General features: G+C 43.6%; 1 protein-coding gene across 3 annotated transcripts in view; it reads left to right on the top strand.

Annotated features, from left to right (window-relative positions):
• psmd14 (proteasome 26S subunit, non-ATPase 14) overlaps positions 1-21,079 on the top strand; it is a 194,576-nt gene that overhangs the window by 124,684 nt on the left and 48,813 nt on the right. For all 3 annotated transcript variants that reach the window (XM_072474372.1, XM_072474380.1, XM_072474391.1), the window contains exon 7: positions 20,798-20,905. In XM_072474372.1, coding sequence (XP_072330473.1) covers positions 20,798-20,905 — 108 coding nt within the window. The remainder of the gene's footprint in view (positions 1-20,797; positions 20,906-21,079) is intronic.

Here is a 21,079-nt window from a genome sequence, read left to right as displayed (position 1 = left end):
TTAAGGCTGGAATTGGTAGATTTTTGTGTCTCGGAATTGAGGGATATGGGGAGCGAGCAAGAAAATTGAGTTGGAGCCCAAGATAGCCATGATCTTATTGAATGGGGGAGCAGGATTGATGGACCATGTAGAAACATAGAAAATTAAATCAGGAGAAGGCTATTCAGACTTTTGAGCCTGCTACGCCATTCGCTATGGTCATGTTCAATACCCAGATCCAACCTTTCCCTCCCCCATAATCCCTTGATCCCTTTAGCCCCAAGAGCTATATCTAATTCTGCCTTGAAATTACACGTTTTGGCTCAACTACTTTATGTGGTAACAAATTCCACAGATTCGCCACTCGCTGGGTTAAAAAATTTCTCCTCCATCCTAAGAGGTTTACCCCTTACCCTTAAACTATGATCCCATAGTTCTGGACTCCCTACCATTCTTTTTGAATCTACTCTGTCTAATCCTGTTAGAATTCTGTAAGTTTCTATGAGATCTCCTCTCACTGTTCTAAACTCTAATGAATATGATCCTAACTGATTTAGTCTCTCCTCATATGACAGTCCCACCATCCCAGTAAACCTCCGCTGCACTCCCTCCGCAGCAAGAACACCCTTCCTCAGATAAGGACACAATATTGCATATAATACTCCAGGTGTGGCCTCACCATTGCCCTATACAATTGAATAAAACATTTCTATCCCTATACTTAAATCCTCTCGCTATGAAGGCCAAAATACCATTTGTCTTCTTTACTGCCTGCTGTACCTGCACAATTGCTTTCAGCGACTGATGCACGAGGACACCAAGGTCGCGCTGAGTATAAGATGTACTTCTCCTATTTCTTGTGCTCTTGTACCCTCCACTTACTTCCCTGAATGAGTACACTCTAACAACACTAAAAAAAGCTTGCTAAAATCCAGGACAAAGTGGTCCACTTGATTGGCATGCCATCGACCACCTTAACCGTTCGCTCCCTCCCCCAATAACGAGCAGTGTGTACCTTATACAAGATGCACTGCAGCAATTCACCAAGACATTCTTCGACAGTACTTTTGAAGAGTGGCAAATCTGTAGAATTTGTTACCACAGAAAGTAGTTGAGCCAAAACGTTGTGTAATGACCTCTGTACCTAGACGGACAAGTCAGCAGACACATGGGAACACCGCCAACTACAAGTTTCCCTCGAAGCTACACACCATCCTGACTTGGAATTATATTTGTTGTTTCTTCATTGTTGCTGGTTCAAAATCCTGTAAAACCCTTCCTAATAGCACAATAGGTCTACCTACACCAGATGGCTTATGGTTGAACAATATGGCCCCCCACGACCTGTTCAGCACAATTCAAGATGGGCAACAAATGCTGTCCTTGCCACTGACACATCTCATGAAACAAGTAAAAGTGCACAGCTTTTCTGAATCTGCTGCTTTCTCTCTTTTAAGCTCAGTATTATTAGGTAACTTCCATTTGACAGTATCCCCATTCTTGCAGTAAACCGTTTAAGTGTATACCTGTTAAACTGTAATAACCTGCACAGGACTCATCCAGCAGGGATGATTGTTCCCGTGCTCAATTGGACTGAGTTAACCCAGCACTAGCATAAAAGGCCGGCAGCTGTAGAGCCAGCTAAAAAGGAACGAGGATCCGGTGAAAGGTAACCGGGCCCTGTGCATGTATGATGCTGTTTCTGAAATAAAGGACTTTTAAGAAGCTCGTTGGACTCCCCTGGCTTTATCACATTGGCGACGAGGATAGGATTGGAGCTGTCGGCGTGCTGCTTGTTCAGCTGAGCTACCTCCCCAGAATTTGTTTTTTACGTGTGGACTACAGAGTTTTTTTTTTTGTTGTGTTTTCTTTTTTGGAGACTCTAATGTCATGGAAGGTGAGCGCCGGGTCGAGTTTTTGGTGCCGGCTTGTGAAGTGTGTCCGCTGGGAGTGATCTGGAGTCTGACGTGTACAGCAGTACCGGATGCGGTCTCTTCTAAGCGGCTTCTGGTGTTGGTCGCGTAGCGTTTCGTCCGTCGCTGTCTGTCGTTGTTTCCTGATGCTGGCAGAGTGGTCCACCGGGGAGTCCGTTCTCGAGATGCCATCACCCTTTTGGAATGTATTCAGGTCGTGAGTGCGGCATTGTGTTTGAAAGACTGTCCTGCGGCTGCACGGACTGTGGGATTTGCAACAGTGATGTTTTGCCTGCGAGCTGACAGTTATTGTATGATTGCAGGTTGGTGTTGATTTGACTGGGCATTCTATATGTGACTTCTGGTCCTGTGGCAGCTTGCGTGGAGCCCTGCTTTTTTTAAATTTGCGCTGTGGGTTTATTTGCCTGTGTAGAGGTACTGTAAGAATGTCGGGACGACAACTCGCTCGGCATTTTGGTGTAGGTGCTTTATTTTTAGGTAAAATTTAGAGTGCCCGATTTATTCTTTAAATTAAAGGGTGTTTGTGAGTTACGGGACATTGAGGTGGACGTTGTCCGATGTTCACCCACAACTGTTCCCTCTGTGGCTGGAAGGAATGCCTCGCCAATTGGGCCTTGGGTTAATGGGTCCGATGCCATGGCGCGTGCTATCCTCAGGTTCGGCTGTTGCTAGCTTCGCCCCCCTGTGTGACTGGTGAAGGTGTCGGGCAGGACGTAATGCTTGGTGGAGTACCTGCCGGCATGTCCTGCTTCCCGTTCGGTGGCGCCTTATCTGAACCAATCTGATTTTTTGGGGGGGTTTATTTTCTGGCCACTGTGGGGTTTGCATCCGTTTGGTCCTCTCCTCCTAAATGGTCGTCCTTGCGAAGGGTTTAGGACTTTGTGGGGGGGGAGGGGTGTAATAACCTGCACAGGACTCATCCAGCTCCCGTGCTCAATTGGACTGAGCACCAGTATAAAAGGCCGGCAGCTGTAGAGCCAGTTAAAAAGGAACAAGGCCCTGTGCTTGTATGATGCTGTTGCTGAAATAAAAGACTTTTGAGAGGCTCGTTGGACTCCCCTGGCTTAATCACATAAACCAACTTGATTTTGATAAACAGTGAACACTCCCTTTCATAAAATATATTAATGTTATCACTATATTTCTAATCCGAAATTGCACCGATAGCAAATGCTACATTACAACATTTTTGTAATCAAATGTTCTATTGTAAAATTTGTAGCAAATCAAACAGTTCACATTCGTAATGTCATTGTATGTTTTTGAGGCCCTAAATATAGACCGTCAAGGGCCACAACTGATATTTTATACCATACGATGTTGCTCATTCCCATTATCTATTGTATCAGTGCTGTTATTTATGCTTAAGCACAGTTATAACTTTTTTTATACAGCATTTTAAGACCTTGGTAAGGTGACCGATTTACTCTTTATATCATGGTTCTCTTAAAAAAACTGAAATAGAGTCTATAGGTTATGCATGATTAAAAGGAGTTCCACCAGAGCCATTTTTGAAGCTCATTGCAGTTTTATTAACGCCTTGCGTTAATAAAGAGAACGGCAGCATGGTGCACGCGCCGAGGTCCCAGGTTCAATCCCAGCTCTGGGTCCATGTGGATTTTGCACATTCTCCCCGTGTTTGTGTGGGTTTTACCCCCACAACACACAGATGTGCAGGGTAGGTGGATTGGCCACGCTAAATTGCCTCTTATTTGGAAAAAATTAATTGGGTACTCAAAAGTTATATTAAAAAAAATCAAGGGTACAGGTTGTAAATCCCTTTTCCAAAATGGTTGGGGCCGAATGTGTATCGGATTTTGGAATCTTTCGGATTTCAGAATATACTGTGCATGTGCAGAGCACGTTGAGAACTGCACATGTGCAGAGCATGTTGAGAACTGCACATGTGCATCACGTGTTGGGAACTGCGCATGTGCAGAACTGCATGTGTGGTGCACGTTGGGAACTGCACATCGCCCAGGAATCTAATGGGATTTTACACTCATGGTGTCACGTTAGCGATTGAAAAAAATGTGCGGATTTTGGAATTTTTCGGTTTTCGGAATTTTGGATAAGGAATGCTCAACCTGTAACGCTTAACAGGAGCCAGTATAGGTCAGTGAGCATTAGAGTGATGGATGAATGGGACGTGGCAGTAGAGTTTTGAATGATCTGAAGTTTGAGGCAAAACAGGAATGCATTGGAATAGTGAAGGCTAGAGGTACAAAGACTCTAGGTAAACATTGTAATATGATGCACACCATCACGTGTAGCGAGTTTAAGGCGGTGCTACATAACTTATGGAAAACCTTGTAGGAGCAAATGAGACATTATGGAACCTTGTGCCATACTTTTCAGAATGCATCCAATTTTGAATGGAATGTGCAAGTTAGGAACTCCATTGGGATGCATTCCATGATAATTTTATGTCAATTCTGAATTGAAGGATATTTAATGCTATTCCAGGAGCAAAAGATGTTCTTCCTTGCCGCAAAAGCGAGGATATTATACAGTCTTTTTTCATTAACGTCAATGATTCTCCTATCTGGGAGCCCCAGAATTAGGAATAAAGGGTCACCGAGGACCCGGGTTCGATCCTAGCCACAGGTCACTGTCAGTGTGGAGTTTGCACATTCTCCCCGTGTCTGTGTGGATCTTACCCCCACAACCCAAAGATGTGCAGGGTAAGTGGATTGGCCACACTAAGTTGCCCCTTAATTGGAAAAAAAAGAATTAGACACATTATTCCTTTTTAAAAAAATAAATTAAAAGGGTCAAATTATATGCCTTATATCTTCTCAAGCTTGAAGTACACCAGACCAGTAGGATTTAGTTTTGATACAGGACCGCACACACTATATGTAGTCTTCTTCAACTACCTTGCACTTATAGCACATAAGACTAGACGGGTCAAATCTGTACCTCAAACTTGGTGCGATATGCAGACCGTGTAATTTAAACTGAGTCTCCTCCGTTCTACTACATATTAAAGTTTTATTGGCCATTTTCCTTAAATATCACCCCAGGTCGTCTCATCGGTACTGGCTGCAAAGTCTTTTTCCCAAGGCTGCAGTGTTTATCATATACTCACACAGGATCTAGTACATAAACATGTCATAAAACTTGCTGATTAATTGTTTGGGTTCTGTAGAGATCAGGATTTTTTCCACTGGAGGAGACAGAATTGTCAGATGCATAGTTGTCTTTTTAAGCAAAATATTCTCTTAAATTGCAGATATTTTAAAAAGGAGAGTCTCGGGATATCAAATTGTTGGCATAGCTGCTCAAAAGATGACAAGGAAACACCACTGAATATGTTGCCCAGCCTACAAATACCTCTATCTCTCCCTGGTCTATAAGACCTGGTGGGGAATCTGGGTTGCCCTGATTGGGAGAGAGAGCGGAAATTAATTTTGATCTTTCTTCCAGCTGACAGACTTTTTGCACTTGGCCCAACCTGGAAATCCCTGTCAGGAGTATACAGACTGGCCTACCTCAATGTCATGTCAATAGGAGGCAGTGGCATAGTGGTATTGTCGCTGAACTAGTAATCCAGAGACCATGGGTAATGATGCTCTGGGGACCAGGGTTCGAATCCCACCATGGCAGATGGTAAAATTTGTATTCAATAAAAATCTGGAATTAAAAATCTAATGATGGACCATGAAACTATTGTCAATTGTCGTAAAAACCCACCTAGTTCATTAATGTCCTTGAGGGAAAGAAATCTGTCGTCCTTACCTGGTCTGGCCTACATGTGACTCCAGATCCACAGCCATGTGGTTGACTCTTAAATGCCCTCTGGGCTGAGCAATAAATGCTGGCCAGGCCAACGACACCCACATACAACAAATAAAAAAAACATTGTAAGTACTGAATCTGAGATGGGAGGCTAATTGATACATTTTAATATTCGCCACCTCTAACCCCCCCGCCCCGATCACGGAGCTGCAGTGGTTTCTTTTTGTTCCATTTAAATGAACTGAGCATCAATTGATTTCCTTTAGGACCCTAACAGACAGCAAGATTGGCAGAATCTGTAAAGGATACAGTAACCTAGGCAACGCATTCATCTTAACCAGCGCTATGCTGCCCAACTATGATTTCGGCAAGGAGGACCAACGATGGAGGTCCGATTTAATAGATGCAATTAACAAGGGTACGTTTGCCCCCATACAAGTGTCTAAAGGAGGGGGTAACCCTATACCCAACTAAATAAACCCTGAAGGGAACTATCTAAATGGAAAATTAGCAAAGGGAGGAGGTCTTGTGTAATCTTACGTTGCTTCCCTTCACTGCGTAGCACAAAAAACAAAGATTTCTGTCTAATTGCCACCACCGGGGCTCTATAGCTATTCCAAACAACAACGGGGATAATGGGCAACCATGTCAAGACCCTCGCTGGTGACAGAAATTCTCAGACGTATAACCGCTTTTGAGAATTGCCACCAGAGGGCATTTATAAAGCACCTGTATCCACTTAACATACATAATAACGATCTTTATAATAATCTTTATTATCACAAGTAGGCTTACATTAACACTGCAATGAAGTTACTGTGAAAAGCCCCTAGTCGCCACATTCCGGCACCTGTTCGGGTACACAGAGGGAGAATTCAGAATGCCCAATTCACCTAACAAAGCACGTCTTTTGGGACTTGTGGGAGGAACCAGAGGAAACCCACGCAGACACGGGGAGAACGTGCAGACTCCGCACAGACAGTGGCCCAAGCCTGGAATCGAACTTGGGACCCTGGAGCTGTGAAGCAACAGTGCTAACCACTGTGCTACCATGCTGCCCATCCCAACCCAAATTTCTGCAGCGTATAAAATAAATAATTCCATTCCACCTGGTCAGAAGCTTTCTCTGCATCCATGGAGATCACTATCCCATTGAATGCCCGTTTTTAAAAGACTGGAATGACATCTATCTCCTTACATTATTACACAAATTCTGGCCTTTTATAAACCCAACCTAATTGCCCTGGATGATCAGAAGGAGAATTCCTTCCAGGTGTCATGCCAACACTTTAGACAACAATTTCAAATCTACATTCATGAGCAAAATTGGCCCATACGATACACACTCTTCAGGATTCTTGCCTACCTTCAGAATTAAAGAAATACTAAGTTCTCTTGAGAGTCTGCGGTAGCAGACCTGCTTCAAACAAGTGACTATACATGCCAATCAGCGGACCCTTTAGCAAGTCTTTGAATTCTTTGTAAAATTCATATCCAAAACTATCGGGTCCTGGGGCCTTCCCAGATTGAAGCTGCTTCAAGACCAGAGCCAACCCTGTAGAAATAGGAGCATTCAGGACCAACCTTTGCTCCTCGGAGATTGTCGGGAGTTAGAAGGAAGAGGGGAAGTGCTTCATAATTGTCAATGCATCCCCAGACTAATTTATTTTATATAAATTGGCATGAAAACACTCAATACTTTGTTGATATCCTTTGTTTTAATCATTCTATTACCCTTAGAATCTAGCACGGAGGGAATAGCGCTCTTCCTAGTAAGAAAGGCCAGATATCTCCTTTGCTTATTCACAAACTCATATTACTTGTTTTGCAAACTTTAAACTCTTCTCAGCACGTTGAGTCAACAAGGAGTATAGCGCCGCATGAATTGCCTTAATTTCTTTCAGCATCGAATGGTTAGGGCTCGTGCCATACACCCTCTCTGCTTCAGCCAATTTCACTTGCAACGGTCAATGACGCTGTAGCACTTTATATCTTTTGTAGGCTACATATGAAATGACTAGCCCCCCAGCATAAGCCTTACAAGTTTTGCACAGGACAAAATGGCTTACATCAGAGGAAAATGACTGTGTGGGATGGGGGGGAGCAGAGAGAGGAGAGCTGATGGTTATAATGGAACTGAACCAACATCCTTTGTTAGTCATTAATCCTCAGTATTTTAGTAATATGACAATTCAGGCTCTTCACTGTTGGACTCCGCTGCGTTAGCCGGTTTTCATCTGATACCTCAAGCAATTTCATTTTAAAACAAAAGTATGTATTCCATATAAATGATTGGCACATTATTTGACCTTGGGAAGTATCACATCTGTTGTCTCAAAATCCATTGCAATCAGAAGTTAGCTTTCCTCCACCAGAAGCGGGTGCTACTATTTCAGGAGACAGGCAATTTGGCAGATAATTAGAGATTCAACCTCTGAGCATCCTGATCGTTTTGCCCTAGTTACTGAATAAGCTTGCTGAAACATCAGAGGAACTTGATTTTGATATTTGCAGTGGTGACACAAGGTGGGATATTCAAAACATATCAATCAATATTGGAAGGATAAAGAAAAGTTAATGTTTTGCTTTGACACTTGATCACAACTCCATACAAAACATTGTCATGGAAACTTCCCAAGAGTGCACTAAAAATTTAGATATGTAACAATTACATTTCGTGTGTTCATATTAGAACCATTGAATTCCTACAGTGCAGAAGGAGGCCATTTGGCCCTTCAAGTCTGCACCGACCCTCTGAAAGAGCACCCTACCTAGGCCCACTCCCCCGTCCTATCCCCGTGACCCCATAACCCTCTAACCTACACATCCTTGGACGTGGAGGGGCAATTTAGCATGGCCAATCCACCTAGCCTGCACATCTTTGGACTGTGGGAGGAAACCAGAGCACTCGGAGGAAACCCACGCAGGCACAGGGAGAAAGTGCAAACTCCACACAGTCACGCAAGACCGGAATTGAACCCGGGTCCCTGGCACTGTGAGGCAGCAGTGCTAACCACTGTGCCACTCTGTCGCCCCATTATATAAGGATTATATACCTTTAAAAAACAATAAGTTAAGCATGAACATTCTTGAATCTATCCTCACTATTCTTTTAATAAAGTTCTAATTTTGAATGATTCTTTCTCAATCCCACAAAGATTCATTTCAAATAAATTGATGAAAATATCAGCAGTTCTGGCAGCATCTGTGGAGAGAGAAACAAAATTAGCATGTCGCTTCTATATGACTCTCCATTTTAAGTTGAAACTTAAGTCTGTAAATCTGAAATAAAAACAGAGAAAAGCTACCTTAAATTTGACCAGGGGCAGGAGGATGTGATTATGAATGAGGCAGGTAGAGGGATCCAAGAGGTAGTGTTGCAGGAGTCTCAGCCCTTGTCCATGTCCAACAGGTTTGAGATTCTTGCTCCCTGTGTGGACGAAAGTGGGGACTGGAGGGAGGATGAGCAAACTGACCACAGCATCTTGGTACAGGGAGCCATTCAAGTGGGGGGAAAGAAGAGAAATGTAGTCGTAATCGAAGATAGTATATGATGTGGAGATGCCGGCGTTGGGTTGGGGTGAGCACAGTAAGAAGTCTTACAACACCCAGTTAAAGTCCAACAGGTTTGTTTCGAATCACTAGCTTTCGGAGCACTGCTCCTTCACCTGAAAGCTAGTGATTTGAAACAACCCTGTTGGACTTTAACCTGGTGTAAGATTTCTTCCGGAGATAGTATAGTTAGGAGCTTAGGCACTGTTCTCTGTGACAAGGATCGAGAGTCCCAAAGGTTGTGTTGCCTACCTGGTGCCTGGGTTTGGGATATCTCATCTGAGCTGCAGAGTTGAATATCCAAGGGTACTCAGTATTTCAGAAGGATAGACAGAAAGTAAAGAGAATTGGTGTAGCTTTGGCAGTAAAGGAGGGGATCAGTGATGTAGTGTGAAATCAAGATGTGGAATCAGTCTGGGTAGAAACAAGAAACAGCAAAGGAAAGAAGTCCCTGGTGGGAATAACCTATATGTCCCCAAACAGTAGTTCCAGAGTGGGCACAGTATTAACCAGGAAATATTGGAGGCTTGTAAGAAAGGTATGACAATAATCATGTGTGATTTTATTATGCATATAGAGTGGATTCATCAAATTGGTACGGGTAGTGTCGAGGGAGAGTTCATTGAATGTGTTAAAGATTATTTCTTGGAGCAATATGTTGTGGAACCAACCAGGGAGCAGGATATTCTGGATTTGGTAATGTGTAATGAGGAGGGATACGTTACTGACCTCGTGGTTAAGGATTCTCTAGGGAAGAATGATGAAAACATGATAGAATTTCAAAGTGGAGTTTGCACGTTCTCCCTGTGCCTGCGTGGGTTTCCTCCGAGTGCTCTGGTTTCCTCCCACAGTCCAAAGATGTGCAGGTTAGGTGGATTGGCCATGCTAAATTGCCCCTTCATGTCCAAGGATGTGTAGGTTAGCTCGAGGGCAAGAAACCTAATTTCCACACTAACGGTCTGGCATTAAACAAATGTAATTATGTAGGCATTAGGACTGATTTGGCCCTAGTGGCCTTAGGAAGGTTAAGAGGTAGGATAGTTGATGAGTACTGGCAGTTGTTTAAGGAGAAATTCAATTTTCCCAACTAAAATATATTCCAGAGAAGAAAAAAGATTGTAAGAGGGGGAAGAAACATCCATGGCTAAGCAAGAAGTTACATAAAGCCAAAAACTAAGGCAAACCATATTGCAGGCTGGAAGATTGGGAAACTTTTAAAGATCAACAAATGGTTACTAAAAAGTAATAAGAGCAAAGGAAAATTATGAAAGAAAACTTGTGCAAAATATAAAAAAGGATAGCAAAAGCTTCTATAAGTTTCTAAAAGTGAAGAGACTAGCTGAAGTGAATGATGGTCCCTTGGAGGATGAGACCGGGGTGTTAATAGTGAGGAACACAGAAATGATGGAGACGTAAATCAATATTTTGCCTCAGTTTTCATGGTGGAATACTCTAATACCATCCCAGTAGTAACAGGCAATGCAGAGGTAATAGAAGGGAGGGACGTGAAACAATCATCATCAATAGGGAAAAAATAATGAACAAATTATTGGGATTGAAGGCAGAAAAGTCCCCAGGGCCTGATGGCCTACATCCTAAAGTCTTAGGGTGGCCGCAGAGATAGTGGATCCATTCATTGTAATATTCCAAAATTTCCTGGATGCGGGAAAGGTTCCAGTGGATTGGGAAAATGCTACTGTAACACCCTTATTCAAAAAAGGAGGAAGGCAGAAAGTAGGAAACTATAGACCAGTTAGTTTAACATCTGTTGTTGGGAAATTGTTAGAATCCAGTATTAAGGAAGGAATAACAGGACATTTGGAAAGTCAAACACAATCCATCAGAGTCGGCATGGTTTTATGAAGGCTAAATCGTGTTTGATTAATTTGCTACAGTTCTTTGAAGATGGAACAAGCCGTGGATCTTGGGGATCCTGTATATGTAGTATATTTCCGAACCGACAGAAGGCAAAGAGTCGGGATGAATGGTAAGTGTCGTGTTAAGCACACTGAGATAAGGGGCTGTTTAACACGGCTAAATCGCTGGCTTTAAAAGCAGACTGAGGCAGGCCAGCAGCACAGTTCAATTCCCATACCAGCCTCCCCGAACATGCACCAGAATGTGGCGACTAGGGGCTTTTCACAGTAACTTCATTGAAGCCTACTTATGACAATAAGCGATTTTCATTTCATTTCATAATGAAATGTACAGGCTGCAACTGGATGCAGCTTTAACTGAAAGATACTGCAGACCTTGAAGTTAGTTCAATCTGATTTATTGAACCTGTCGCACAGTTAGCACAGTTCTCTGTGAGTTTGACTCTTTACTAACCTAAGTATGATTACCCTGTCTGACTGAACCAGACTAGCTCTTAGCCACATGCTGGAGGTGTTATGTGATATATACACCCTGACTCACTCTGTAGATGTCCCCAGTGGAAAGAGGCGGAATGTGAGTGCCTCGTGCCTTTTATAGTGGGAAACCACTCCCAAGTGTTCTGCCTGCTGATTGGTTATGTCCTGTTCTCTGTGTTCATTAGCTGCCTGTCTATATCTCATTATGTGTATGTCTGCAATTCATGACATCTCCCCTTTTGAAATGTTTTTCTGTAGCATATGTGAAAGTATTTACATGTGTAGGCCGAAAAACTAACTTATTTACATGAGATGGCAGATGGGAACATATGTCCATATGTACAGGTGTCTAATGTGCAAAAACAGAACATAGCAAACAAAACAAATGTTCATAAGTCCAGTCTCTGGGGCTTGCGTCTGATCCTGGTCGACCGCCGGAGAGGTGGTGGTGGGGACGGCGGTGCCTTGATAGGCGGGATTGAAGCCTGACTGGTGGCCTCGTGGGCCGAGGTATCAGGAGGTGGCACAATAACAGATGGAAACAACAAAGAATGTGGTTGCGGGCAGACAACTGTGTGCAGTGCCCGTCTGTTTCGCCGCACAACAGAGCCATCAGCCATACGCACAACATACAATCGAGGAGCAGCCTGTCGAACAACAACCGCTGGAGCTGACCAGCCTCCATCAGGTAGCTTGATCCGAACAGCATCCGCCAGGGATAGCACAGGCAAATCGGTGGCATGAGCATCATAGCCCTGCTTCTGCCGGTCCCTGAGTTTCTGCACTTTCTGCACACCGGGAGGTAATCCAGGTCAGCCAAGTGTATGGCTGGAAGAGTCATCCGCAGGTACCTGTTCATCAGGAGTCGAGCCGGTGACATGCCGGTAGACAGAGGGGTTGTCCTGTACGCAAGCAGCGCATGGTTGACGTCAGAAGCAGAATACGCAGCCTTGCAGATGAGCTGCTTCACTATGTGCACCCCTTTCTCAACTTTCCCGTTGGACTGCGGGTAATATGGGCTGGAAGTAACGTGGTTAAACTGATATGACTGGGCAAATCTTGACCACTCTTGGCTGCTGAAGCAAGGACCATTGTCACTCTTGACAGTGAGTGGAATACCATTCCTGGAGAACGTCTCCTTACAGGCCTTGATGACGGTCTTGCATGTGAGGTCCGAGAGCTTCACAACTTCTTGGTAGTTGGAAAAATAATCAATGATTAACACATAATCACGACCATTGGCATGAAAGAGGTCGATGCTCACCTTGGGCCACGGGAAGGCCACGATTTTGTGCTGGCTGGAAGCGTTGACAGGTCGGACAGTTGAGGATCATATTCGAGATGTCCTGACTAATCCCAGGCCAGTAGACAGCTTGCCTGGCTCTGCGCCTGCACTTCTTGACACCCAGCTGTCCCTCGTGGATTTGCCAGAGCACCAAGCTCTGGAGACTGAGTGGAATGACAATGCGGTCCAGCTTGAGGAGGCTACCATCAACCACCGTCAGGTCGTCCTTCACATTGAAGAATTGAGGGTACTGCCCTTTTTGCCAGCCATTGGTGAGGTGGCGCATGACACGCTGAAGAAGAGTGTCTTTGGCTGTCTCGTCGCAAATGTGAATCACCTTTGCATCTGACGCCGGGAGGTTGCTGGCCCACAGCTGCACCTGTGATTCAATCTGTTGGATGAATGCCGGCGGTTCACTGGGCAAGGTGATGAAGCGGGACAATGCATCCGCAATAATGAGCTCCTTGCCAGGCGTGTACACTAGTTCAAAGTCTTACCTTCTGAGTCTGAGGAGGATGCGCTGCAGCCGGGGTGTCATGTCGTACAGTTCCTTGTGGATAATGTGGACCAGAGGCATGTGGTCCGTCTCGACGGTGAACTTCGGCAGGCCATAGAAATAATCGTGGAACTTGGTAATTCCAGTGAGAATGCCCAGGCATTCCTTTTCAATTTGGGCGTACCGCTGCTCAGTGGGTGTCATCGCCCGTGATGCGTAGGCAACCGGTGCCCAGGAAGAGGTGTCATCGCGCTGGAGCAACACCGCGTCGATGCAGTCCTGGCTCGCATCTGTCGAGATTTTCGTTTCCCTGTCAGGGTCAAAAAATGCCAGTACAGGTGCAGTGGTGAGCTTGGCTTTTAGCTCCAACCACTCTGCCTGATGAGCTGCCTGCCACTCAAAGGCAGTGGACTTTTTCACCAGGTGTCTGAGGGCTGTGGTGTGTGAGGCCAGGTTTGGGATAAACTTACCCAAGAAGTTCACCATTCCTAGGAAGCGCAGCACCGCCTTCTTATCTTCAGGGGTCTTCATGGCTTCGATGGCCTTGACCTTGTCTGTGTCCGGGCGCACATCCTGGTCACCTAAGAACTTGAGTGTCGACATGCCAAAGCAACACTTGGCCCTGTTCAGCTTGAGGCTATTGGCACGGACACGGCGGAATACCTGCTGGAGACGAGATATGTGCTCTTCGGGGTCGTGGACCATATGATAACCTCGTCCACATACACACAAACCTCTTCAATGCCCTCCATCATCTGCTCCATAATTCTATGGAAGATCTCCGAGACAGAGACAATGCCGAACGGCATATGATTATAGCAGTACCTTCTGCTGGACTCATCCAGCTGGATTTGCCAGAATGTGACACATCTAACTTTGTGAAAAACCGGGCGTGTGCAATCTCACTTGTGAGTTCCTCCCGCTTCGGGATGGAGTAGTGTTCCCGCATTATATTCTGGTTGAGATCCTTGGGATCAATGCAGATGCGCAGCTCCCCCGAAGGCTTTTTTACACATACCATCGAGCTGACCCAGTCAGTCGGTTCTGTAACTTTGGAAATGATGCCCTGGTCCTGAAGATCCTTTAGCTGTGCCTTCAGGCGCTCCTTCAGTGGAGCCGGGACCCGGCGTGGTACGTGGACCACAGGCATGGCATCAGGCCGTAGCAGGATCTTCTACCGATATGGCAGAGTGCCCATCCCATCAAACACATCCGGGTACGGAGCGAGGATGTCGTCAATGCCGGTTTGAAGATCCACGTTGGGGGAGGTTATTGTGTAGACCCGCTGCACAAGGTTTAGCTGCTTGCATGCATGTGCGCCGAGCAGGGAGGCCCTGTCTGGCTTGACGAGTTCAGACCTTTGCCTTGCGTGAATGCTCCTGTTGGAGACGAGCAGATGGCAGGATCCCAGTGCAGTGATGGCATTGCCGTTATAGTCCAGGAGGTGGCAGACTGCTGGAAGGAGCTTGGGTGGCTTTTTGATGCGGTTGAAATCTGCCTGTGAAAGGAAGTTGGCAGAGGCACCTGTGCCCTGCTTGAACTGGGTAGAGCATTGATTTACTTGCATCACCGCACGCCATTCGTCCGCAGAATCCACAGTGAGGATGGACAGGCTTCGTGATGATGTCGGTGAGGCATGTTCATGTGTGGTAATGATGCCCACACGGTATGGGGACTCCAGGAAATCGTCCTCTGGATCCGTTATACTGCCAGGATCAGAATCCTGTAAACCTTGCTGGACACTCCGAACGCGCCTGCGTTGGAGTTGGGATCGCTGGCCCTTGACCGGTGGTGCAGACCTGCACAAGGCTGCATAGTGTCCAGGCTTTCCGCAATTTAAACATCGCCTGCCTCTTGTAGGGCAGTGTTTCTTTAAGTGGACGGTGCCACAGTTCGGGCACGTCATGACTTTGTTACGCTCCGTGCGCCGTCGCACATGCGCAGTGCAGTTGGCAGACTTTCGCACCTGCGCAATGTGGTGATCGGCCGCTTCGTTATCCCATTCGCATCGCGCATGCATGGGGTTCTGGAAAGAGCGTGCAAAATGGCCGCTTTCATCAATGCTGAGGCGCTGCATCCGGGCGATGGCCTGTACACTCTCTGCCTCGTGGGAGGCAAGTTTCTCATTTTCAGCCGATTTGTACTGGGCATAGCGATTTTTGGCATGCTCATGCACTGCACATGTTTCAATCGCGACTGATAGGGTCATATGCTTTATTTTTAAAAGCTGCTCTCTCAGAGGATCAGAGTGCACTCCAAAAACGATTTGGTTTCTGATCATGGAGTCAGCAATATCACCAAAGTTTCAGGACAGCGCTAGTAGACGGAGATTAGTTAAGAAGGAGTTGAAAGATTCATCTTTACCTTGTAGGCGTTGTTTGAATATATAGCGCTCGAAGATTTCATTGGTGTCCACTTCACAATGACTGTCAAACTTGTCCAGGATGGTCTGAAACTTTGCCTTGTCCTGACCTTCGGTGAAGTTAAACGAGTTGAAGAGTTGGATGGCTTGATCCCCCGCAGTTGAGAGGAGAAGCGCAATCTTTCTTGTATCAAACGCACCCTCGAGGTCTGAGGCTTCGCTGTACAGCAGGAACCTTTGCTTGAAAGTCCGCCAGTTGACACTGAGATTGCCGGAGGTCCGCAGCTGTTGAGGAGCCTGGGTCTTCTCCATGGTGCCGGGATACATTTGCTGGTTGTCACGGAACAGTTTGAGGTAAACCACCTAGGGATAGCAGTCTTCTGGTACCATGTCGTGTTAAGCACACTGAGATAACACGGGCTGCAACTGGATGCAGCTTTAACTGAAAGATACTGCAGACCTTGAAGTTAGTTCAATCTGATTTATTGAAGCTGTCACACAGTTAGCACAATTCGCTGTGAGTTCGATTCTCTGCTAACCTAAGTGTGATTACTCTGTCTGACTGAACCAGACCAGCTCTTAGCCACGTGTTGTATGCATTACGTGATATATACACCGGACTCACTCTGTAGATGTCCCCAGTGGAAAGAGGCGGAGTGTGAGTGCCTCGTGCCTTTTATAGTGGGAAACCACCCCCAAGTGTTCTGCCTGCTGATTGGTTATGTCCTGTTCTCTGTGTTCATTAGCTGCCTGTCTGCATCTCATTATGTGCATGTCTGGATATCATGACAGTAAGATGTAACTAGTGAGGTGCTACCGGGTTCACTCTTCGGATCCCAGCTATTTACAATATATATTAATGACTTTAATGCAGGGATAGAAGGTACTATATCCAAATTTGCAGATGACACAAAAAAGATAGGATAGTAAGTTGCAATGAGGAAATAAGAACTTTACAAATGGATATAGATAGGTTAGGTGAGTGGTCTGAAAATTGGCAGATGGAGTTTAATGTGAGATTATCTGTTTTGGTCAGAAAAATGGAAAGGAAACTTATTATCTAAATAGAGAGACATATCAGAGTGCTTCGGTGCAGAGGGATCTGGGTCTCACCATGCATGAATCTCAGAAAACGAGCATGCAGATACAGCAGGTAATAAGGAAGGCAAATGGAATTTTGGCCTTTATGGCTAATGGGATAGAGTATAAAAGTAGGAACATGTTGCTGCAACTGTACAAGGCATTGGTGAGACCGCACCTGGAGTACTGTGTACAATTTGGTCCCCTTAGTTGAGGAAGGATGCAGTTGCATTTGCGACAGGTTGATTCCAGAGATGTCTTATGAAGAGATATTGAGCAGTTTAGGCCTATACTCTATCTTGGTTTAGAAGATTGCGAGGAGATTTAATTGAGGTATATAAGATGATAAAAGGTATTCACAAAGTAGATGTGGAGGGGATGCTTCCTCTTGTGGGGCAATCTAGAACAAGAGGTCATATTTTTCGGATAAGGGGTAGCAAATTTCAAACTGAGATGAAGAGAAATTGCTTCTCTCAAAGGATCATGAATCTGTGGAATTCATAACCCAGAACGCAATGGATGCTGGGACATTGAGTAAATTTCAAGGAGACCGATTTTTACTTGGTAATGGATTGAAGAGTTATGAGGAATGGGCAGGAAAGTGGAGTTGAGGCTGAAATGAGATCAGCCATGATCATATTGAATGGCGGAGCAGGCTCGATGAGCTGAATTGCTTACTCCTGCTCCTAGTTCTTATGTTCTTATAAAGCTGGCTGTACAAATTTCACTAATTTCCCACCTCCTCCCAGACTAAAGATTCATTATTCTGCACCCAGAAGCTGTAAAAATAATCATTCATTATAAAAAGCAGAAGTTTGCTCAGTATTTAAATTATTATCTGGGAGTGGTTGTCAATTGTATCATATGTGCTATGTTTTTCATGTATGGAACGATCTACCTGGACTACGCAGAACAATACTTTTCAAATCTAAATCAAAGCTGGTGACATTTGTGAAATAGTCAATACAGATTCTTGGCATTTGGTGGAAGATACTCATTTTAAAATCTATCTGTGATGACTGATTTTACAGCAGTGATGAGTTGAAAGAGGAGCTTAATCTTTCTTTACTGAAAATTTCTGCAATATTCAAATTATTTTTTGGCCTCTTAAGTTTGGTTTATTGGCCCAAATGTGACATCTTGTCCCTTTTAAACAGTTTTCACAGATGTATGTATTCTCTGACATGAGCTGAGATTAAAGAAGGCAGGTCTTGCAGTTACAGCAAAATCAGTAGATGATTGAAATGGTGGGGGAAATAGGTTTGTGGGGGGTGGGGTGAATATTGGTGGTAAAAATAGTTTTGATGGGGAATATTAATATCTGTGGACTGTTAGGAGATTTAGGAAGGACACCCTTTTGGTTCTAACTTGCTGATGCTGAAATAAATATTATTGACAAAAGTTATTTAAACATCAGGAATACTTATATTAATGTAATAATAATACCCCTAAAACATTTTAGAACTTGATTTATCTTTGCTTTCATCTCTGTCTCTTCCTTCATTGTCTCTGTTCTTTCTAAACTTTACTCAGTACTTGTTTTTACTATTTTAAGATTCAAAATCTTTTATTTACCTTCTGCCTCCCTGCTTGTATTGATCATTTTTGTTCAGTTGGAAGAAACTTTCTAAAAGAAAGATTAATTGACCAAAGGCTAATTTCAAAGGTTGTTTTCCAGCCAGTAAAAGTTTAGGTTCTGAAGACAGCTGGGGTTGATGTGATTATGTGATGGAATTGGATGAAAAGTCAAACATTCTTGGGCCCAGGATCAAGTTGATTTGAAACCTCTGCAAATTGACCTTGTTTCTCCTGGAGGGAGAGTTTAATTATTGGTTAGCACTGTCGCTTCATATCTCCAGGGTCTCAGGTTCGATTCCCGGCTTGGGTCACTGTCTGTGCGGAGCCTGCGCGTTCTCCACCTATCTGTGTGGGTTTCCTCCGGGTGCTCCGGTTTACTCCCACAGTCCAAAGATGTGCAGGTTAGGTGGATTGGCCATACTAAATTGCCCTTAGTGTTCAAAAAGTTTAGGTGGGGTTGCTGGGTTACAGGGGTAGGGTGGAGGTGTGGGCTTAGTGCTTTTTCCAAAGGCCGGTGCAGGCTCGATGGGCGGAATGGACTCCTGCACTGTAAATTCTGTGGTGAAATACAAATAAATTTGCTCATAATAGCTTGTTACTACTTATGTGTTCCATTCATCTGATTTCACATTTTCTGCAGCTGTGAGTGTGCTCCACGTCATTTTTTGAACAACATTTAAAATTGTGTATTGATTGCATTTGCTGCAAAATTATTATCACAGCACCGTACATAATGAACATTTACCCCAATTTTTGATTAAACGCTCTGCCCAATAACTTACAATACAGTATCACTTGATAGCCAAGCAGGATACAGAACTGAAACACTAATTCAGATTGTATTATTGGATATTTTTGAACTTCGGAACGTGGAGATAATTTTGAACTGCTTTAACAATTTGCATGTGGCCCATTTCAGGTAATTACAGTGCCTTTATAACATGGGTTTGGTTTTATTACTATCAGAATCCTAAGTATTCAGATTTTTATTAAAAATGGAAATATTGTTCAATATCTAAAATACTGAGACACTAATACTAAAATTTCACTGTATTCTTTTCCTAATCCAGTAAACTATTTTTGCTTCTAGATAAGCCATAAATCAAGTATCACTAATGCATTACTGTATCCTGATGCTATTTGTTCCTGATAACAGCGATCATGTTTACAGGGTTTATAAACTCAATTTGAACTAAATATTTAACATGCTTATCTTTACTCCAAAAAAAGGAGGTTGTGAAAATGTGGTTTAAAAGAAATAACACTGCAGACAGGTAAACTGGATTCGCCTGGGATGGTGAATGAACGTATCTCAGGTAAAATGAGCTAATAAAGGCTTAATGACCAGAGTGATTGTCCATGTATTTCTCTGTGGATGAGTAGTGTTCCCTCTTCCATTGCAGAAGCTGATTTGCTCCGACATTGGAAGCCTTGAGCTGGAAAAAAGATTGCTTCCAGTGTCACCAGAGAGAAGTCCTGTTGTGGATTAGGGTATTTAGATGGAGACAGGATAGAAATCTATCATTTTTTATGGTTGATAAATAAGGAAATTCTTCTCATTTATTTGTGTTTCAGATTTCAGCTATTGTAGCTCAAGTGGAATATTTGAAATAAATATTCAGAATTACCTTTTATTATGTAGGGGTAGCATTGGGTAGATTATTGTTGTCTAATACAATAAGTATATCCATATTAATATTTTATTGATCTGTAAATAAAGCTAGCTAGCTACAAAGTAACCTGTCGTGAATCACAGATGACCTTGTGTTCAGTTTATCATGCTTTGTTTTGTCCTGATTGTGACACTGATGAAGGATGTCTTAATCTATCAGACAAGGAACAGACTCTTTACTTGGGCAGGATAAGCAAAGGCATAAGACTAGAGTAGAATGCAAGAGGGAGTTGCTTGCTGGCTATAATTTTGTTGTCATTTCGAGTATTGTGATCATCTCATTGATGTGACAGTGCTGGGCTTTTCATATAATCCCTTAGCCTGTGCTCACTTTCAGTTTTATTCACTCCCTGTCATTCATATTGATTAGATGAGATCTGGCTGGCAAATATATTTAAGAACAACAGATTATACAGTTATTGTATCAAGATGAGATGAATGAATTATATTACATTCATCCCAAAACATGTGGGTTATAAATAATTCCTTAAGTAACTCGGCTGTAAGATGAGCAAGCATATTTTCATAACTATATATTTATATTATCCTACTGATGCTCCATACAAATTATGTGTTTAATTGATGTCACCTTGCATTACAAGTTATAAAGTGGTGTTTTGATGGCACAATCAGCAGGAAATTCCTTCTGTTTGGTTTTTCATTAAGTCTTTGTCTGGATAGGAGCCAAAGCCAGATGTGACACCAAGGTTTTACCGTTTTCTTAAGCTCAAATGAAATGACATTTCTTACCTTTTTTCAAATAGGTTGTTATCGATGCCTTTAGACTGATCAATGCTAATATGATGGTGTTAGGACACGAGCCGAGGCAAACAACGTCAAATCTTGGTCATCTCAGCAAGCCATCTATCCAGGTAAATATTTCCATCAGTAAATTAATCCTGTTTATATGGTTAAAACGAATTGAGAATGCAAATTTTATATTTTATTATAAGGTATTTACTGAAGAGGAAAAGTGGACCTTTCATATTTTAAAAGATCTGATTTATGTTATATTAAGCATTATCTATAACAGTGTCCCTTCAAAA

Source organism: Scyliorhinus torazame, chromosome 2 (assembly GCF_047496885.1).
Source record: "Scyliorhinus torazame isolate Kashiwa2021f chromosome 2, sScyTor2.1, whole genome shotgun sequence".
Classification (NCBI taxonomy): Eukaryota; Metazoa; Chordata; class Chondrichthyes; order Carcharhiniformes; family Scyliorhinidae; genus Scyliorhinus; species Scyliorhinus torazame.
Note: the sequence above shows the minus strand (reverse complement) of the source record. Positions and strands in the feature narration are given on the sequence as shown.